This window comes from Eptatretus burgeri, chromosome 7 (genome assembly GCF_056783735.1).
Source record: "Eptatretus burgeri isolate ZD-2024b chromosome 7, Ebu_testis_v1, whole genome shotgun sequence".
Taxonomy (NCBI): domain Eukaryota; kingdom Metazoa; phylum Chordata; class Myxini; order Myxiniformes; family Myxinidae; genus Eptatretus; species Eptatretus burgeri.
The window spans coordinates 35,793,688-35,816,687 of NC_140967.1; the positions used below are offsets into that span (position 1 = coordinate 35,793,688).

At 40.7% G+C, this 23,000-nt stretch overlaps 2 protein-coding genes across 2 annotated transcripts in view; one reads left to right on the top strand and one right to left on the bottom strand.

Moving 5' to 3' along the window:
• Nucleotides 1–16,186, bottom strand: part of ABCC4 (ATP binding cassette subfamily C member 4 (PEL blood group)) — a 152,749-nt gene extending 136,563 nt beyond the window's left edge. Inside the window, exons 1-2 of the mRNA XM_085890317.1 lie at nt 16,041–16,186; nt 2,152–2,401 (exon numbers count right to left, since the gene is read on the bottom strand). Of these exons, the coding sequence (XP_085746443.1) occupies nt 2,152–2,401; nt 16,041–16,126 (336 nt within the window). The 5' untranslated portion in view covers nt 16,127–16,186. The remainder of the gene's footprint in view (nt 1–2,151; nt 2,402–16,040) is intronic.
• Nucleotides 16,187–19,518: 3,332 nt separating this feature from the next.
• The window catches only part of LOC147023040 (ATP-binding cassette sub-family C member 4-like), a 37,423-nt gene continuing 33,941 nt past the window's right edge, over nt 19,519–23,000 (top strand). The window contains exon 1 of the mRNA XM_085890318.1: nt 19,519–19,681. Coding sequence (XP_085746444.1) covers nt 19,519–19,681 — 163 coding nt within the window. The remainder of the gene's footprint in view (nt 19,682–23,000) is intronic.

The window sequence follows — 23,000 nt, forward strand, 5'->3', positions numbered from 1 at the left end:
CATGGTCACTGGAATAGGTTCAATCTCTTTGATTTCTAGGCATCACCCTCATCCATGACTTCAACTGAGCTGACCATATATCCAAAGTTGGGCTACAAACAAAGCCAGCCAACTGGCCATCCTCAGTCCTTTAGGACTTTCCTTGGACTATTTACAGGCTACAAGAACTTTTCTCCGTAGCTCAACGGAGTACTGCTTTCTCAAATGAACTGCTGTTCCTGCTTCACACTTGTATCACTGGATGCTATGGAATCCAAGGCTCCCAATAGGATTTGCATCCTCGTACAAAGGAGCATAATCATGGGACTTGCTGCTCTCTCATCAATGCACATGACTGATAGCCTCCATCCTAGCTCTCCTCAGACTTTATCCCCTCTTCTATTTCATCCCTCTATACCTACCCTGTCTCTTCAGATCACATCCATTCTTCCAGCAACCCACTCCATGTGAAATGACCAAAATGCTACCTTCCTGTTCACCTCTACACATCTTTTTCCCCCCTTGTGGAACCTCCTTAGTCTGTTGAATAAAACGTTTTCCATCCAGTGTGTCAAGTTACTGCAACATAACCTGGTGTTGGCTTAATGGTTCGGGTGGCGGGCTTGGGATCTTAATGTTCTGAGTTCAAATCCCGCTCAGCCGTCAAATTAATAGCAGGTGGGGTTGACTCAGCCTGTCATCCTTCTGAAGTTGGCAAAATGAGTACCATCTTGCTGGGATGATGGAGCCATTCGAGTATCCTGTGTCTGAGTGGCGACCTGTCCAGAATTGTGCCCAATCGCACAGGAGACTGCTTTGGCAGCACTGACACTGTGCAGAGTATGGTTCCAATGGATGGAAGTTACTGTAACAGTACACCATCAACTTAGGTCAACTTCGGATCATTGGCATCTCCCGCAATGAGGCTGAGTCTTTGGGCCTCTCACTCTCTCACCGCAGGTTAGTCGGTGGTGTTTCTGTCTTCGACCGTCTCCTCTCCTGCCTATGCCTATGCCTATGCCTCTCTCTCTCTCTCTATATATCTCTCTCTCTCTCTCTCTCTCTCTCTCTCTCTCTCTCTCTCTCTCTCTCTCTCTCTCTCTCTCTCTCTCTCTCTCTCTCTCTCTCTCTCTCCGATTTGTCCCCACCACATTTCCGCAGGGCGCTCAAGGTCCACCAACAACCCCCTTCTGGTAAAACTACCAAAATCATGAATCACTGCTCACCTTCACTCTTTCATTCCTCTTTTTTCACACCTTTGGAATAAACTCCCTCACTCTATTCAATCCCATTCTTCCTTCCATGCCTTCAAAACAGCTGTTCACCACCACCTCTTATCATCCCCCATCCAAATCCTCGATCTTTTCTATCCCCGATAATCCACCCAAGCCCACCTCCTTCAAAATTCCCTGCTTTCCTTCCGGAAAGTCCCTGTAATGTCCATCTTGTATTCCCCATGTTCCCCGCCCCATCCCTCTCCCTTCGACAGATCTCCTAATGTCTCTGTTCTCCACTGTTTTGTCCTTCTCACTCCCGCCCCTCTTGTCTGATCCCCCCTTGCTGTGCGTTGTGTGTTAGCTCTCACACGAGCCTCGACAAGGTATACAAAAAAAAAAATAAGAAAAAAAACTCTGCATCTACCTTTGATTTTTTTTCTTATCCTCATTAACACTCCCCTATCTTCTTGCATGTTGCTACGTTTCCTTCCCTCTTCTTTTTCCTCCTCATATTTGTTTATTCCACTGTATCCACCTGTTGTCCTTACGCCCCACTGCCAGTGGGTTGCTTTCCATCCTCTGTCATCTCGCTCTTCCAGGACAGTCGACTTTCTATGCATAAAATAATTAAAATGGAGGCAGGCAACAAAGTGTGAGTTGTGCTGAAATGCCAAATATGAACTAAACGTAGTATAATATGAACGGTGTGATCAGAAGGGATAGCCACCTTTACACCATATAATCGATGGAATATTCAGAGCTGCTACACTCCTACATGTCAAAACAAAGAATAAATCATTTATCAAAGTCTAAAAATCAATTTGAGAATTATAACCGAGAAAATGACAGCTTAATAACAATTTTGCTTCATTGGAGATATAATATACGGGATATAATAAAATTTCATGTGACTTCGAATGTAACCTACTTATGATCCAAGAACATGACAACAAACCTTGATTCGTTTGATGCTGATGATGGCTTCAAATGTGGTCTGGATGGCATTGGGGAAGAAAAGTGTGACAGTGAGACGGACAGAGTTGTAGAAAGACACTGCCACGAACACTCTACGTGCATTAATGACTTCGCCCTCCAAAGCATAGGTCACGAAAGTGAAGTACAGGATAAGCTTCGATGCAACAAAGAACCACGCCATGTTCATGCCTCGAAGATAAGACGTTTTCATGATCTTTGCCACCTCCAGCCTGCATGCAGTTAGCAATGCTGTTAAACATGCGTTTTAACCAACAAACATGCTCAGACATAAAATTATTACATAAAGGGGCTGATAGCAGTAACTCGATAGCTCAGGGAGTAGTAAGCTGCTGTGATAGCTCAGGAAGTATAAACTCTGCCTTTGAGCTGTCCAGTTTGTGTTAGGTTCCAAGCTGAAGTACAAGATTGCTCTCACGGTGCTTTGCATGTTATGTCAATGTGTGCACCATTCTTTAGTCATGATGTTGTCATCTTTCAAAAATAGAAGGCCATTGTGTTACAGTCGTCCAGCCAAATGGGTATAGTACTATATAGACAAACAGAGACATTGGCAAATGCAGAAAAAAGAAGCATTTTGAATTGAATATACAAATGTGGTGCATGTGCATTATAGAAGTTTGAGTTGAGAGATCACCAAAAGTTAGGATATCTGCACAAACAATTTCAATGATGAAAAAGAAGAACATTTAAATATTGTATCGAACAACCACGAAAATGGACAACAAACTGCGAGATAAAATTCCACCTATGGAGAATATAGAGATGTGCAGTTGTACATCAAGATTTTATTATCTAGATATATTAAAGTAGCCATGTCTATGCGTCACGCTTTTTCGCACCAAAAAAGAAAGAAGTTTTGATCTTTGCTTTGTTTGGGGTCAAAGTGACTTTTCCATGATAAACATCAGTTTTGTATTATTATTATTATATTATATTATAATAAAAAGCTCATCCTTAATAATGGGAGGAAGAGGAAGCAGGACATGGAGCACTGCTGTAAAACCCACAAACAAATCCACAGACACTTTGCAAATTATATATCGAATGATAAACAAAGAAATGTAAAAATATATAAATATTGTTATGAAAATAACTTGGGGGTCAATAATTGAGTAGTTATATCTTAATGAGTGTTGGCATACAAGTGTTTGTAAACCCCAATTCGCATTGACCAGATTGGGAAGTCTCGTAAGATTCCCTGTTACCCATTATCCTCATGTCTATCTTTTTTCCATCTCCCATCCATGTACATCTTAAATGTATTTATTAAACCTGTGTTGCTTTTAAAACAAGTGCTGGGTATTTCGAGCCACAATTTCAGACTGCGGTGCAACCAAATCCTCCCGTAAAGCCGACTGCAAGCGACGAAACAGTCACGTGTCTTAATTGGAAATAAAATAACGGCATCCTGGTGGATTATCCATGCATGCGTTAATTATCGGGCAATCTTGCATCGCCCGTGAGGGAAACATAGTCATTACAGTGTAATTTACAGGTTAGAATTTCACAGGAAGATTTGACATAGCATTGGGACATGTTTAACACGCAACAATATTTATTAACACAAAATCATAAATTCACTGTTGCATTCATCCCCAGTGTTTCCAATCAATCTGTTTATTTTACCTATCCCTAAATCCTATTGTTGTAGATTTCCCGCCCGTCGGCGTGCGAGCGACCGCGTCTCGGCAATAGCGGCCGCTTCGCCCACCGAACGGACAATCTAGTCGCGGCTTTCCGGATCAACGCTGGAAACCAGCCACGGGTGTGTTTTTAACCACACCACAACCTTGTCCACACTCCACCCGCGCGCTACAGGGTCCGATCGCCAAATCTTCGATTTACCTAATTATTCGCGCGGGTAGGTTACCGAGAGATTGTACCTCAACGGGACCGCTTGGAAACGAGCAGCTTAAGCAGCTCGCTTCCTTTTGGGACAACCGAGCGGGGTATTATCGCGCAGTCCCATTGGACCCGATCACTTTATCGGCTATTTAAAAACCAACTATATTCCGAGTGCAAGATGGGGCAGTTCAATGAGGGAATGGACGCAACGAGCACGTTTACATTCACACAAGGACATTTATTATAATAAAGCACGTATGCAATTATACAAGCAACAAAAGCATCACAAAAGAACTACAACCGTCTCCTTATTATGTACAGTCACTTGCACTTAACAGCAGTTCCTACTTATTAAACGGGACCACGGACACACGTACACACACACACACACACACACACACACACACACACACACACACACACACACACACACACACACACACACACACACACACACACACACTAAATGGTGGCAGAGGCCTTTAATAACGAGCTCCAGCTCGGAGGATAGGTGAGCTGAAACTCAGAACCTATCTCGAACCTCTCCACCTCATGTGGTTTTCAAGTTGCTCGGACCCAGGCTCCAGTGAGAGCGAGCTGGACCCAATCGCCGTGAGCTGCGATCCATCCCGAGCTCCTGCGAAAAAGCTCTCCCGAGCCAGGCAGAAGCCGAAGCTCACTGAACCACCAAAGCAAAAAGCCTCCTCCCAAGCCTGGCCTCAGCCGAAGCTCACTGAGCCAGCCGAAGCAAAAAGCTTCCGAAAGCCTCAACCCTAACCCAAGCCAAACAGGACCCGAAGGTCTGCTGAACGGCTACTCTCTACTCCCTTCTCCAACACTGCCCACGAACAAAAGAAAAGATCTCCTCTTATCCTTCTCCCGCCCTTCCCTCACTCCCGGCGTGACTCATGACTCATGCCCTCGTGCTCCATCCCCTGCTCAGCCACGGGTGGGAGGGAGTTGTTGACATCATGAGTCACGGGACGGCAGGGTTCTTCTTGCCCTTCGCAGAAGAGGGGGAGGGATGTCTCCATTGTTCGTTCCCTAACTATTAAATCGATCCGCAGCGCATCTAATCGATTTCTGAACATTTAAACAATGGAAGGTGAGCTATCTAGGGAACAAGCACTTATCGACATAGCTGACTGCAGGAACCTGTATGTTGTGTGCAATCGAACTCCCAAATTTGTAACATTATCTTTCCCTTATCTTATCTTATCTTTTATCTTCCCCTTTTAATCCCAAACCAAGTACCCCACGCTATCCCTGAGAAGGAAGACGTTGTTTCATTGTGTGTTTTACAGCAGTGCTGGAGTAAACACGTACTCCAAGGCCTGCTCCCTCTTCCTCACGTCCGTAAGGATGAGCTCCTTGCTAGTTTACCATAAAATCTGTCAAATGCTTTATCCTTTACCATCCTTAACAACCCTTGCAGATAACGGTAAGCTTTGTGACGTCAGTGGATTGGGCCTTTATTGTGTATTTTTTGTTGTTGTTCGAGTGCAGTTGATATATTGAGCTATTGCTTCTCCTGTGCAGCTATTAAAAGTTGTGTCCATTTGCTTATGCTCGTTTACGATGCATTGGGCTCAACTCAGAGCTTCCTTGAACCTGTGACAAGGATGGCAATAGAAACACCATTGTTCATAATGAAATGAAACCAATTTGTTTAAATGCAACACTTATACCAATGTATTTCAGAGAGGTTAATATCAAATAGTTATGGAGGATGCAATGGACAAACATCTCACACAGGGCATTTTCATGATGGAGTCCTGCACCAAATTTACTTCCCGTCTATTGACCCAGATTAACCTGAAAGATTTCTGCCCTTTCAGACCATCCCATTATTGTAGACTGTAGACAGATGGAATCTGGTTAAAGAAACAAGGTAAATATGGGTCAATATACCAGAAGTTTTGAGCAGTTCCCAGATAACAGAGTGCCGATATTGTATTGTGTGGCCAGTCGTGTTTTCAAGAAGGTGGTTGAATTTGATGTCGCAAAGGTGCTTGTTTTACAAATGACAATCAAAATCTGAGTGCAAAACCTCAATAAGTCACAATTTCTAAGCCAAGATGGCAAGACGTAAACCACAGAGATTTTGTATGGACTTGAAAAGAGACCCATAGCTTGGTTTGATTGTTGTGGATTTTTGCAAATGTATTCATTGTTGAACACAGCTGCCACATTATGCAAAGGATGAAATAGGACAGGAGAAAACAAACAAATAAACAGAGAACAGTACAGGAAACCCTCCAATATCGCAGGTTCTACGATCGTGGGTTTCTTCCAATCGCGGGCAACCAATTGTGTTCAGATTCCATTATTGCGGGATTTCATTTTGACCAATCACGGTTTTTGAGCTGAGATGATTCATCGTTTCCATCCCGTGCGTGAACGATTATCTCCCATTTCAAGCTTTGTGGAGTTTCTTGCGCACTGTTTTTAATAAGCCCAAATGTAAAGTGATTGACCTCGTGAGTTGTACCAAAAGGCAGAGAAATGTTATGACATTGGGCGAAAAGATCGAGTTGTTACATTGGTTGGCTTGAGGAGAAAATGCGGAATCTGTACAATCCACCATTACGGGGGTCAATGCTTGTCAGTAGACTCTCCCCATTGTACTCTTCTTCATTCGTAAACCTGCATCATTCTTCAAAACGAATTCCCAAAAGTTCATTTTCCAACTCCGTATTCGAACCCTATTGCCAAAACACCTAAATTTCCAACAACCCGATTCAAACCCCCGTTCTCAAACATATTCTCATGCATAGCTCATGAAACAAATTTAGGCGAAGGGATTTATAATGGAAGATTCTTAACACCGATGCGATGGAAGATGATGTCATCTCGTACCTTGGTCTCCAAGCAAGGAAGATCGTGGTTCAAGGTCACATGATTTAAGGATTGAGTTACATACCCTTCTGCGTTGTGGGTTGTGGCAATGCTGCAGGCGCCTTCGTCGGAAAGTGAATGCTGCTTTTCCGTTCACTGAATCACCTTCCCCGCTCAGAGTATGATCCCGAGCTAAATATTGTGTTTTATATTTACAGCAGAGTACAGTGCAAGTCCTAATATGTTTACTGTCACCCACCTCACCGTTTTGTAATAGATTCAAAAGGTAAAAGTCGTGTGTTTTGGTATAATTTACACCGTATTTATTACATTTACATGTTTATTGCAATGTTAACATGCTTCATAATATATATATATATATATATATATATATATATATATATATATATATATATATATATATATATATATATATATATATATACACACACACACATATATATATTTCAAGAGTTATGTGTTTATTTCTGGCTAACACTGATCTTCCTCAAAATGTTCTCGAAGCCCAGGAACTGAACCCCCGCTTTCCCATTGGCCCTTGGCTTCCATGATCACGGCATTTTCCAGGAACCTAACCTCCGCGATATTGGAGGATTTCCTGTACTACATTGCATTGACCCTTGTACACAGTGCTATATTGCATAACAGTACATGTACCAGACTACAGACCATTTTCTTTCATTCCATAAATGAATGATAATATGCTAAGTGAGAACACTGGCTTTTGTGCTGACACTGAATAAGCTGGCCCTGATGATGTAAAGTTATAAAGTTAGGGTGATGGTTATTGCAGGGATTATAGTACAGTCAAAACGTCGGATGACCTCCCACAAATTGCAACAAAAGCAAACTCAACAGATTTTGATTCCTGGATATGTCCTCAGTGACAGAAAAAAAAGTCCTAAGGGATCCTCCGGGGGGGAAAGTCCTGAAATCATGGAAATCCAATATGGCCACCACCCGGCTTCGGGGAAAATGAGAAAATTGTAAAGATTGATATTTTAATATGTAAATATATGTTTTTCTGCATTCTAATTGTTTCTAGTTATGGTCAGTATATTGATATACAAGAATAATTATAAAAAAGTGAAATGTATTGAGGCTAAAATAAAAAAAATTATAGCTTTTTTGTCCAAAAATGTCAATTTTTTTCCCGAAAAAAAAAATTGACCTGATACTGATTTTGGCTCCTGGACCAAAAAAAATAAGAAATGTTGAAGACACAAGATGAAATCAAGTCTATGGCAATACAATATAATTATGTAAATCATTGAAACATGACAAAATTCACAATTCCACTCGGGGCAATCACATCTGCCTGCCGAAGGTTTCGAAATGAAAATGAAAATTTGCATTAAACTCAAACTCCATCCATTATAAACTTACTATACATGTTGAGAAAAATCAAGCGTATTAAAGTTAAAACTCGACAATGTCGTCATCATCCTCATCATTGTCACATGGAGTGTTTGTGCAGCCAGAGCCCCTGCAGTTTCCAGAAGCTGTAGTGCACTCAATGTTGTGCTTCTTGCATGTGCATCTCATGGTGCTACATTCAGCCTGGCAGTTGCACCTAATGACACGTAACATCTTTTCAGGAGCTGGAGCTATTGATGTTTGAAGTGGCACAAAACCCTCGTCACACTTCTGCCAACCCCAGTCTGTCAGAAGAAGTTCATCTGCACATCCCTTCCATTCTTGGACTTGCAGATACACATGCAGGCTGTGATACTTTGCTGCTTCTGATGGTGGTAACGTCTGTGGTTGCACGTGAGAGGAGCTCGAAGCCACCTTGTCCCAGTACCGCTGATACCGGAGGGTGTCCAGGGTGTCAGTTGACTTTCCGTTGTAGATTATCACCAATGATTTTTCTCCTGCATCTGCCACATCACATACGGAAGCTGGATATGTATCACAAACCTTGGCCTGGTCACGGAATGTGTTGTTTGCTTTGAACTTTTTGAGGGAAGCTCCCTTTCCAATGAAGACGAGATGTCGTGTCGCACCCAAGAACTGCATGTAGAAACAGTATGTGCTTGCATATGTCTGTACCAATCATTTTCTTTGTACCCTTGATGTTCCAGATGCGAGGCTTCTTCGTGTTCTTATTGGGCCCGGGACAAAAGAAGAGGTCATGGGATTCTAAGCTTGCATGGTAGCATAGGAGGACGAGGAGATCTGTGTCATCACCAACTAAAACAGTGTTGTTGACAGTAGCAGACTGCACGGCCTTCAGTACAATCAGGAGATCAGCATCCCCTGAGGCATGGTGTGTCTCACAGTTCTTCTTCTGAAGCTCTTCACTCAACATAAAAATGAATCGCTGTTTATTCTGCCTATTGGCAAGAAACTGTTCCTTCTTCATTGTGAGACGCATGTCAGCTGTAAATATCACAGTAGTGACAGCATTCCCTTTAGACCATCTCTGGTGTGTCATGTCCTTCGTGTTGGTACTCTCATAACCATCAAACATGACTATGGCATCTCCGTACTTCTTCGTTACATAATCAGTGTACTGGTGGCATATGTCTCTGTATGTAGATCCACGAGACCATGGAATGCGTTGAACAAGTGCCCCACCATCCAAAACATACTGTTGCCCATCATTGGGGATATTGGCTGGGACATCGGATCCAAGAAGATCCCAGATGGCATCAGCAAAGACTGGCTTGTGTGCTTCTCGGAGCTTAAGAGAGGAATCAAAGAGGGCTGGTGGATAGCTGCACAGTTCATATTTGAAGGCCGACTCCAGTTTTTCTGCTGTCTGTGCAACAGTGATCAGTCTCTGGAAGAGGAGTTGTGGGTCAACCTGGACTTGGTCTCCATCAATCTTGACAGATGACTTCATGCCGAGGGTGACAACTTGGTCTTTCCTCTTAAATGTGTACTCGGCAGGTGTTTTCCCATCCATAGATTTCAATATTTTCGCTCCTACAGCATGTGCTGTATCGACGTTGACGGTGGGGTGTGCATGAACTCCAGTGGCAATGTTCCTCAGACGTGGATCACTACTGAACGGATTCCGTTCCTGTAAATACTGAACAGCTGATAGTGTGTCCTTCCAGTCACGAGATTGTCTTGCCTTGGTCATGTCCTTCTTCTGCTCTCCAGTGTTGTAGTTCACACCTGTGAGCTCCTGCATTGCCTGGTTTATTTCTGCACAGGCAGGCATTGATAGTAGCCATACCAGCCGTTGTTGCTCTGTCATTCCTCGCCCTCGTGTGAGCCCCCCGCTGGTCTTCAAACTTCTCATCAGAACTTGTTTGATGATCAGGTCAGATGAAAGACCTGCCCACAGGCGAACACTTTGTCGAACCACATGGAACCCCTCATCAAAACGTTGTTGGACATTGGGATGTTGAGTTTTGAGGTTGGACATCTGCTGCAGATACACCCTTGCAGATTTGGCATACAGGTTGTGGCCCGAGGCTGCCAGGTAAGGCAGCATTTCCTGGATGGCCTGTAGATGTAGTGCCCAGTTCCCAGTTCGCTCTGCCCGGATGTATTTGCGTAGAATGTCTAGCATGTCCATATACTGAATCCAGAGTGCTGAAGTTCTAGAAGATATCTTTGCAGACTCGGCATGCTATTGAAGGTGGTCTTTGATTTGTTTCAAGACGTCAGACTTGCATACTTCTTCCACAGACTGGGGTTGGCAGAAGTGTGATGAGGGTTTTGTGCCACTTCAGACATCAATAGTTCCAGCTCCTGAAAAGATGTTACGTGTCATTAGGTGCAACTGCCAGGCTGATTGTAGCACCATGAGATGCACATGCAAGAAGCACAACATTGAGTGCACTCCAGCTTGTGGAAACTGCAGGGGCTCTGGCTGCACAAACACTCCATGTGACAATGATGAAGATGATGACGACATTGTCGAGTTCTAACTTTAATACGCTTGATTTTTCTCAACATGTATAGTAAGTTTATAATGGATGGAGTTTCTGAGTTTAATGCGAATTTTCATTTCGAAACCTTCGTCAGGCAGATGTGATTGCACCGAGTGGATTGTGAATTTTGTCATGTTTCAATGATTTACATAATTATATTGGATTGCCATAGACTTGATTTCATCTTGTATCTTCAACGTTTCTTATTTTTTTTTTGTCCAGGAGCGAAAAGCAGTATCAGGTAAATATATTTTTTCCGGGACAAAAAATTGACATTTTTGGACAAAAAAGCTCTAATTTTTTATTTTACCCTCAATACATTTCACTTTTTTATAATTATTCGTATATTTCAATATACTGACCATAACTAGAAACAATTAGAATGCGGAAAAACATATTTACATATTAAAATATCAATCTTTACAATTTTCTCATTTTCCCCGAAGCCGGGTGGCGGCCATATTGGATTTCCATGATTTCAGGACTTCCCCCCCCCCCCGGAGGATCCCTTAGGACTTTTTTCTGTCACTGAGGACATATCCAGGAATCAAAATCTGTTGAGTTTGCATTTGTTGCAATTTGTGGGAAGTTGACCAAATATTTCTGCTAAAATGCCTGTACTATTTATGTCTTAATTGTTCATGTGTTTTGTTGATGTTAACCTATTTCATTTAGATTTTAGAATGGAATTTATTTGTTTCTTTATTATGTTGTACAGCATTGGCTGTATTTGATTTCAAACATTTGCTTTCCTTTGTGGGGCCATTTATTCATTGTACACCAAGGTATATAACCACCCACACCCCTCTAACCCAGGTGAAACTCCAATGAGAAAATAAGGAGACAAAGCAGAGGCAAAGAGAAAAGGAGTAAGAAGAGTTGAGAAATAAACAAACAGACAAGCAGACAGAGACAGACAAACAAAATAACAAAATTGACTGACAATATACTTGAAAAAATCTTCGATTTTGGAAGTAATGAGTGGAGAGAGAATCGAGGGGAGTACAGGAGAGATATAAGAGAGTGGAATGGAGTAGAGAGAGAATCGAGCAAAGCACAGTAGAGATGTATTGCAGAGTAGAGAGCAGAGATGAGGAAAACAGAAGGAAGAAAAAAAAAGACATGAATAAAGAGAGGAAAAAAGGAGAAAAAGTCAGAAGAAGAAGGGAAGAAATAGAGGAAGAAAGAAAGAAAGAAAGGAAGAACAAAGAGGAAGGAAGATGAAGAGGTGGAAGGGAGAGAGGAGGAAGGGTGAAGCAAAGAGGAGAGATATGAGAATTACTTCAATCTCCAACTCTACGGCAAAAGAATATTGTTTAAAAGTCGTGAACCTGCAAATCTAAGGATATACTCATAGAATTGACACCAAAGCAGACAGCCTTACTTCCTATATAGATGTCAACTATTGTGGACAACATCGTTTTTGAATGGACAAGTTGAGATGCAGCAATATATTTTGTCTACATATTGGAGATAGGATGTAATGTGTCAACATGAAGAAGAAAAAAAAGAGAAAGCGATTTTTACAGGCAATATGAAAATATGTTTAAACATAACAACAGTCGCGCGCACACGCACACACACTCACACTCACACACGAAATACAATGAAAAGAAAAAAGAAATCAAGGCAAATTGGTTATCAGCTGACCATCATATCATCTGATGAAAGACAGCTGAAGACATTATACATTGGAATACAATAAATTATACAGGTCTGTGACATCGTATATAAACTATTCAAATATACATCGACTGTACTTGTTTTGACAAGTGAGAGGAGAAGGACCTCAGCTCCATCATCATATGCCATTAATCTTCAACAAAAATGAGAAGCGTGTGTTATTATGCTTTTCCATTCCACATTGTACGAATTCCTTTCTTAAACAGCAACATTCCTGAGAAACTATTATATGGTACAGTTTCAGGTGAAATAATTAGGACTGTGAGAGCAACACACACACCACTACAGTTAGCAGATTAAAACAAGCTTTTTTAAGATCACAAAACGGCACCAAATAAAATTAGTGAAATCAAACAAGAATAGTAAAAATATTATTAACGAGATATTGATATAAATACTGGCACATTATTAAAAATAAATACATATGTATATATATCTTCTTCTTCTTCTTTCGGCTGCTCTCGTTCGGGGTCGCCACAGCGGATCATCTGTATGATCCGCATAGTGATTTGGCAGATGTTTTACACTGGATGCCCTTCCTGACGCAACCCTGGTCGCCTCTTACGACACAGGGATATGGTACACCTATTTTAACCGGGGTATACACCGGCCCAGTACACTGGTACTCATTTTGCCGACCTCAGAAGGATGACAGGCTGAGTCAACCCCCTGGTGTATTAATTCAGTGGCCCAGCGGGGCTTCAACTCAGGACCTTTTAGATCCCAAGCCGCTGCCCTAACCACTGCGCCAACACCAGGCTCATATATATATATATATATATATATATATATATATATATATATATATATATATATATATATATATATATATATATATATATATATATATATATATTATTTTTTTTTAAAACCCATTTCAGTGGTTGCAAGGAGACAAGGAGGCATTAAAAAAAAACCTTTATAAACAACCATTTGAATATTTGACTACAAGTTTGATCCAGAGGTGAGTGTGGTGGTCGTGCTTGTTGGTGGACATGCAATATATAAGGTAAGATGTGCATGATTTAATGTATTATCAGATAAAAGAATGTGTGATGGGAGATGTAACCATGTGAAAATAGGATAAATTCTCAAGCGAGCAGATTTTAATTAGTGATGTTGCATTGATGGATTGAATGAGTGCCTGGACACAACTGAGGTTGTGGATCTACTGATGTAGATCCATGACCAAGTTTGTGGCTCCACCGTTTGGAGACGTTCTGGGCTGAAAGGATTGGAACTTTGAGGAAGAACCGTGCCAGCTGATGATCCGTGTGGTCGGGAAACCATTCAATTGTTTACAGGTTAAGTTTCTTACTTTAGGTAAGGGAACTATGTTTTGAGGTTTACAATTTAAATGAAGTTGAATACAGGATGTTGTGAGTTTAACATAATTTACAGCAATCATTTAAATTCTATTTTATGAAAAGCCGATACTACTGTACGTGTGTGTGTGTGTGTGTGTGTGTGTGTGTGTGTGTGTGTGTGTGTGTGTGTGTGTGTGTGTGTGTGTGTGTGGGTGTGTGTGTGGGTGTGTGTGGGTGTGTGTGGGTGTGTGTGTGGGTGTGTGTGTGTGTGTGTACATCATAAATATATGTGGGAAAATAATGGGGCCAGACCAGGAATCGAACACAAGTTCTCTGGAAAAACATACTATTGCTCTGCCATCTGAGCTATCTGGGTGACCCACAGGCTTGACACGCAATTCTCCCACAAAGAGAAGCCACTCTCTTTCCCCTGCTGCTTCGAGAACACTCTGCCAACCATAGAAGCAGCAAGGGCCTGTCCAGCAACCTTGGCATTCTGCTTTCTACAGTCAATCAGGTGATTGTGTAATTCACCAGCGAAGGCAAGGAATCCACAGCTTCTGATTCTGGTTGATCTGGGCCCTCAGAAAGGTGTCTTCGAGCTGTCAAGCTCCCAATGAGAAAACTCCCCATTGCAAGGCAGCAGATGTTGCAGAGAAGGTCCAAGTTAGCTCAAGGACTGCCGTGCGGTACCTTCATCAACTGGGCTACTATGAGAGAGCAGCTTGGAGAAAACCTCTTCTTCGACCAGCAAACATTCAAAGGAGAAAGAAGTGGGCTGATGAGATGACCAACAGACCTTTGGAGTTTTGGAAAACTGTAATTTTCTTCAGATGAGTCCCAATTTGCTCAATTTTCTGAGAGTAGACATGTATGGGTCTGGAGACTTCCCAATCAAGAGTTTTCTTTGAACCGATTGCAGCCTACTGTCAAACACGTTGGTTTTTCAGTGATTGTGTGGGGAGCAGTCTGGAGCACTGGTCGGTCAGAGCTTGTGGAGTGTGTTGGCAACATCAACACTATGACACACATTTCTATCATTGAGGATGGACGACTCTCTGTCTTCTCCACTGGTCAGATGGTCATAAACAACACTTTGTTCATAGAAGATGGAGCTCCATGCCACCCTGCAAAAAAGACCAAAGAATGGCAGGACAGAAATGGGATCAAGTGACTTCCATGGCCAAGTCAGTCTCCTGACATGAATCACATTGAACACCTCTGGGCCATATTAGATCGAGCTGTGCGGAAAAAGTTCAGGAAACCAACTTCAGGGGCAGAATTGCTAACCCCTTTGCGTGAAGCCTGGGCAGAAATCCCACAAGGGAAAATTTCAGAACTCGTTAGTTCTATGTCTGAAAGAGTAGAAGCAATGAAATCTGCAAATGGCAAGTCTACAAAATACTAGTGTATGTATTAAAATGGATCAAATATACTTCAAATGTTCAATAAATAAATTCTTTAAAAATCATGGTGTCTATTTACTTGTGTCATGTCTCTGAAAATATTTTTATATACATATATATCGAAACATATGGAGTGTGATGAGCACTCTGCCGATCCCCATTAGACACAGTCCACACCAAAGCGTCACCTCCAACACAGATGTCTCAGCCTTTAATGAGGGTCAAAAAGATCATGGTTTTGGAATTGGGATGATCTGAGAGGGTAGTGAAGAGATGGCCTGAAGACCTTGAGGGAAGAATTATATTGAAGAGAATGTGTAAGTTTGTTTCACAGGCAGGGAAAAAGAGGAATAAATGAGTGGAGGTGAGCAGTTATCCAAGATTTAGTATTTTTACAAGAAGGGGGTTGATGGTGGACCGTGTGCACCCAGCAGAATCCTGGGGGTGACAAAGCACAGAAAGAGCAGATGGTGCAAAACCAGAGAGGAATTGGTGGAAGACAAAGAGACCACTGTGATGTATGCAATGGAAAAGCGATTGGCCCATAGATTCCAATAATATAGCGGGAGAATCAAATGAATTTGGAGGCCTTGGTTTCCACTGCCTCAAACTAAGCAGGGGAGCAAGCCTATAGAGGAGAGCAGTACTCTATCAAGCTGCGGATGAAGGCTTTGTAGGTCGATAGAAGCCCAGACAAATGAAGTTTGTAAGCATGCTGCTACGCTACCTTTTGTCGTTTAGCCAAGGTCCGTGTATACAAAATTTAAAACAACAATAGCACATCTCCAAAAAGGAATCAAACCCCACCCCCCCCTCCACCTTCTCTATCGACCCAAAGCACATCCACACAAAACTCACTTGCGCATATAGGCGACAAGCAGTGAAAATGACTTCTCCCATGTGTACATCTTGATTATTCGCATTCCTGAAATCACTTCACTCATTGTTCGGATGCGGTTGTCTGTGAATATTGCAGTTTTTCTCCTGCAAAGGGAATTATAAAAAAGACGACAAGCATAAATTACAAAATTAAAAAAGGATGCACATTTCATGTTATTTCGAATTGGAGAATTTACAAATATAGCGATGATTAAGAAGGAAGCTCAACTGAAAAAAAAAAAATTGTTTTATCCTCAGACATGCGTTATATATGTATATACACACACACACACACACACACACACACACACACACACACACACACACACACACACACACACACACACACACACACACACACACACACACACACACACACACACACACACACACACACACACACACACACACACGAAAATACCACCCGTCGCTTCGCTGACGGGAATACTAATGGGGGGAGGGAGAAAAAGAGCGGGGAAGGGGGAGAGAGAGAGCGGGGTGAGAGGAGAGAGGAGGGAGGGGGAGTGAGGAGGGTTGGGGGAAGGGAAGGCAGATGAGCAGTGGAATGTTAATTACCGCCCGGACACATCCAGAGACAAACACTGCCTGGACATGTCCGGAAGCAAACACCGTCCAGACATAACCACCGTCCGGATATGGAGAGAGAGAGAGAGAGAGAGAGAGAGAGAGAGAGAGAGAGAGAGAGAGAGAGAGAGAGAGAGAGAGAGAGAGAGAGAGAGAGAGACAGAGACAGAGACAGAGACAGAGACAGAGACAGAGACAGAGACAGAGACAGAGACAGAGACAGAGACAGAGACAGAGACAGAGACAGAGACAGAGACAGAGACAGAGAGAGAGAGAGAGAGAGAGAGAGAGAGAGAGAGAGAGAGAGAGAGAGAGAGAGAGAACTTTTGTATCCCTTTATTTATTCAAACTTTGAAAAAAACAGTGACACATAAACATACAAAACAAGACATAATAAAAAGCTCAAGTACACAGCTAAAATGAAATGATAAGATCATTGTGGTGTACTTTGCACAATGCATTCCTGTGACACCATTTCTGCTTAAACATTTCAAGTATATTAATATTTTGATGAAAATAAAATTCTGCACGTAATCTGGCCATGGCAAGGGCCTTAAAAACAGTTGGGCAATTTTCAAAATAATGAAACCTTTCACTTAATCTTCTTTAAAACAAGAAATAACAATAGTACATATGTAAATATCATGTTATTACATGTAAACTAACTGGAATAATATTTTTCTGAAAAAAAATAGAACACTGATAGTATAATTATGATTGTAAATATCAAAATTAGTGTCAAAATGTCTGGAATGTAACGCATTTGAGCGTGACATTCATAGAAGTTCCTCAAGTTAATCAATGAAAGTACATATATAGACACAGGCCACTGCTGATTTGGATGGTGTTTTTGCATAATGTGGCAAGTGATGAATAAAAATATGTATGGAAGTGATGGTCATTGTTAGTCATAGCACTGTAGGGTAAAGGGAACAATTGTACTCTCAAATAAATTTCACGCAATGTGAAACGGTTTTATTTTGAAAAGAGTGCAAATTAAGGGGAATATCATGTGTTAATGTTGATTTTGGAGATATTTTTTATTTTTACTACATTTCTTGTGTCTAATTTCATATAATTTGTTTGGCTGTCATATATTTTCCTTACACAGTGTCCTTTATAAATCCTCACTCAATGTTGTCTGGAGTGTAACATAAGTGTCTGGAGTGAAACAAAATTTCAACTTTGCAGGTTGTTTATTATCCGGCACTATACGCCAAAATGATTTGCAATTAAAACTTGAATGCAGTGAATTATTTTTGTGAACATGCTTGACTATGCTATGTTAGATAACAGAGCTTTTGTTACCCAGCTTATTTCATCTAGTGGATTGGAATCATTGGAAAAATTTTGAAATCTGCCTAAAAATCACATCAATTTTTTTTATTTTTATTTTTGGCATGATATCAGTATATGGTTGAATATTTTGTGAGATATATGTCAGCTGCTAAAATACACAGCAGAATGAGGTGTATTAATGTAATTTTACACTCAAAACTATTGATGTTGATACAAAAAAAATAAAAAATTAAGCAAATCCCTCAAAATGTAAACCAATTTTATTCTGAAACTATGGGTGTCAGGAACGAAAACTAAAAAAAACATTTAAAAGACTAGACATATGGCTATCACAAAATCACAGTTGCATTTCATGAAAATGGTTTTCAATTTTGACCCTTATGTCACACTAAGCCTTCATTATTTTGAAAATTGCTCAGTTAAACCATTGTAATCAGCATCAGGGTTTGCAAGAAGTTTAGCTTTCCTTGTTTTATAGATTGCTAATTTCCCTTCAGCTATTATAAAATTGGCGGGAGCAGATTCAACATGACTTTTGGAAGATAGCGGCAATCCAAAAATAAAAGCACATAAAGAAAATACAATTTTCATATGACAGCACAATTGTGATAAAAAGGTAAAAAGTGGGGTCAGTCTTGCACAGTCAACATAGACATTATATAAATCTTCAGAGGCCATACAAAAGGGGCACAAAACAGAATTTAAAACATTAAAATGATGTAATAAAACATTCGTAGGTAAAATCATATATACAATTCTCCAAGAGATATCACCAGTCCGTTTTATAATCAGTGGGACATACATGGCAGCCCATTGTGGGCAAAGGGGGGACCCCGGAGGCAACATCCCCTTCCATCGGGATCCAAAACTATATTTGCACACATTAGGATGCCGTATGGTGACACAAAGGTGGTACAGGCACTTTTTTGCAACACAAGGAAGTGGAGCGGAAGACAGGATCACAGTTTCTGTTAATGCCACTGATCTTATACGCAACTGTGGAAAGAAGGGGGTATGGATTGCAGGGACAGCGTTGATGGTATCAAAATGGAGTCCCAAACTTCTAGAAGTATGCAGAACCTCCTGAACGAGCTGGGGAACAGTTCACAAAGAGCGTATTCCAACGGTAGTTGCAATATGCCCGACTGAGTGCCATGTATTGTTCTCATTCCGCAGATCTCGTATGAGACGTATACCAGAGTTCATGAAGCATTGTATGTAAGCAAGTGATCGAGGAATGTTCGGAAAAAGTGCATTCTAGAAGATAGGCTCATCGAGAAAGTTGTTGATGTTGTAGAGAGCCATATCTCGGTGCACTACACGAGGCTGCCAGGCTTGCAACAGGTCTTGGTAAAACAAAGGCAATGGAGAGTTGTCCACATGTAGCAAGTCCATGAGAAAAAGTTCCTGATTGAAGTCGAGCATGCCAGCCATTTTCAGCAAATGGTTAGCAGTGGGGTGCCATGGCAGTGATGCAGAAAAAAGAAAGCAGTGGACAGTGGTGACTCAAAAGGCCATCAGTAGGCTGAGAATGTCAACAAGACCATGACCACCATCTGCCAATGGAAGGTAAATGACTTCAAGCTTGACCCAATGTTTGCCACGCCAGAAAAAAATCAAGCAGATGTTTCTGGATTGTCAGCAGCAGTGCTTCAGGAGGGTGCAGGGCAACCATTTTGTGCCACAAGGAAGCCAACAGGTTATTGATCATGAGGGCATGTCCTCTGTACGACAAGGTAAGTAATATTCCTCTGCACTTCTCTAGTCTATTATCCATTTTGCGAACTGTATTTAACCAGTTCTGAGCCATGAAAGCTGGGGTGCCAATGCACACACCGAGATAGCGGATGCCTACCTTCTCCCACTGCAAGTTTCTGGGAAGATGAGGCAAACCAACAGCTGGGGTATGGCCAATCCACAGAGCTTTACATTTGCTCCAATTTATTATAGTTGTGCAAGCCAAAGATAACTTTTCCAAGTCATTTAATAACATGGTAACATCATCACTATTACGCACCACGACACACACATAATCAGCATATGCTGAGATAACAATTGGCCTTTCAGTTGGTACCACAGGAAAGCCTGGTAGACTGGCACGAAGGCGAATTAGGAGGGGTTCAATACAGAGGGAGTCGAGAATGCCCGATAACGGACACCCTTGACGGACTCCTCTTCCAACTATCAATGGTGCACACAGGCTATTATTTACTTTAATGATGTTAAAAACATGATTATACAACAATGAGACATGGGATATAAAAGTTGCCCCAAAACCAAAACTGTTTTAAGGGACATTTTCACAAAAGCGGGTCAGGTAACGGTAAAGAACAAACTCAAAAATTAACTTTCTTTGATATTCTCGAAATAGTGCTTGAACTCCTTATAAGGCCTAGAAAAATGTTCAAATGATGTCAGCAACACAGGATCACCATAAGGCCTCTGCACTGACTGACCAATATATGCTTGATAAAAATTATCAGACATTCTTTACCGTTACCTGACCCGCTTTTGTGAAAATGTCAATTAAGGTATAAAATACATATTCATGGCTAATAGAATCGAAAGCTTTCACTTGGTAAAGTAAAAACGAGCCAGCATTCTGCTTTTGAAGAGCACAGACATCCCACAAGTCCCGAATTAAACAAATATTATCATGAATAGACCGGTTTGGAATACAAAAAGATTGATCAAAATGAATTAAAAAGCTAAGAAAAGGCTTTCCACGATACAAGGGCCTTAGAAAAGATTTTGTGATCCGCACAAAGCAGAGAAATAGGTTTCCAATTCTGCAAGGTCTGGAGATCTCCTTTCTTTGGGGTAAGGAACACAACTGCACGGCGACAACTTAAAGGTAACAAACCATCTTGTAAACTAAACTTAAAAGCATCTAAAAGTGTTGGTCCAAGCAAATCCCAAAATGTTTTCTAAATTTCAACAGATAAACCATCAAAGCCAGGTGCTTTATGATCATGAAGGTCATTAAGAGCTATTGAAAGTTCATCTACAGTAAAATCTTATTCTAAAGAGTGTTGTTGCGATTCTTCCAATTGTGGTAGATTTTGGGTAAAATCAGACATTGCTCATTCATTACTTTTCTTTGTAGTAAAAACATTTTTGTAAAAATCCCGAATAAAACACTTCAACTGAGCATTGTCTTCAATAATTTGTCCATCACTTGAACGTAAACTTAACAGTGAACGATTAGACTTTGTAGTTTTTTCAAAGTTAAAAAATTATTTACAGCAAGTTTCTGAAGTCGACAGACCTTTCACTCTAAGTCGGGTTAGCACTCCCAGAGCATCTTCTCCAATTAAACAATTCAATACGACTTGTTTCTCTTTGCTTAATGAAAAAAAAAATTTTGCTTTATGAAAATTTCTACTTATTTGGGCCCATTTTTTCAGTCAACTTCAACAACCCATGTTGGACACAAAAAAATTCTTCTATTGACAAAATGAATATATCTATACCTTCCGTGTGCTCCCGGCATCATCTGAGGCTATTGGCAACTAAATTATATGGCTTCGCTTTAACTATACCTTCTCAAAAACATGACATTCTTGCATTTTTCCTTGTATGAACTGCAAAATATGCCATTTTAACCTCCAAATTTTCAACCTAATGATGGACATGGAAAATTTTCAACCAATTTTACTCAAACTTCGCCAGTATACTGCTTAATATATTGTAAAACCTCAGTGCTATCAGTGTTTGTAATCTGCTTCGTCCATCATCTGATAAATGCTGCAAATACCCCCATAGAAATTATATAACTCGCGTTATTGCTATTTGGCGCACGCGCAGTTCTAGGGTTTTGGCATTCTTTGTATGTTATATCTAGGAACATACAATGTACATGGATAATGGTAAGAACAACATTTTTGGCAGTAATCATTATATATGAGGCCCATGTGAATTTGGCCAAGATTTCTGAGATTTTTTTGTTGAATTAACCTACTTTTGGACAGTTTTAGTGACTAAAAATGTTGCATAGCTTACTTTTAGGCAGATTCCTTGTTAATACTATTCACTGAACATGGTTAGTGGTAACAATTGAGAGATTGTGCCAGAGCAAACAAATAGAACATTTCAAATCAATTGTAATGTGTCATGTCAATTACATGAACTTTGTGTCTTTCAAGAACAAAGGATTGGTGGTCAGAAACAATACAGAAGTGCCAATTAGTTAATTAATTTTGAAAAAAATTACAATTTTTTTCCTGTTGTTGAAAAAAACAACATATAAACAACATAAAAAAACAACATGTGTCCTGTTGTCCTGTCCCTCTTGAAAAAAAAAAGTCCAAAGAAAGAGAAGAAGGGCTGTTTGACCTTCAAATGACCTCTACTGACCTTGTAAACAGACCAAAATGTTACATTGAAAGAAATATTGCATAGCCTTTACTAGTATAAAATTTAATTCCTGCAAAAAAAAATGTTAATTAAATATGAGCATTTTGACATTCATTTTTGAAGTTTTTTTGGCTAAAAATAGCCGTTTTCAAAGATGTGTCAAATTCTGTTATGTACCATGGCTCATATACAAATAAATTCCACACTTTTAGGCAGAAAATGGACTTGGACACAACTTCCATTTGAGTCCATTTTGGCTGATAAATTCCCATTGGTAGGGTAATGGTGGTGTTTTTTGGATGGATGGCCAGATTTTAAGCAGGGGTCAAATTAATGACCTTTTGACCTCTGGTGACCTACTTAATTAGCATATTGGCAAATAATACATATAGTTATGTAGAACATAAAATTTGCAACATTTTGAGTGGTCATTTATAGCAATCGGGCCATGAGTTAAACATATATCACAATTTATATTTCCTCTACCCATAATTTTGGGTCCCAGTCGGGCCCGGTCCTCCCATCTTTAAGAGGCGATTACGAGCACTAAGCTGCCGTTCCAAGCTTGGCTTCAAATTTTTTTTTTCATCTATGGGTATATGCCTTTCAAGAAAACACAGTGAGAATTTGCCACCCCAGGTGGTACCAATATCTGTTCTGGCTCATGGACTATGTCTCTGTCCCAGTCTGTCTTTGTCT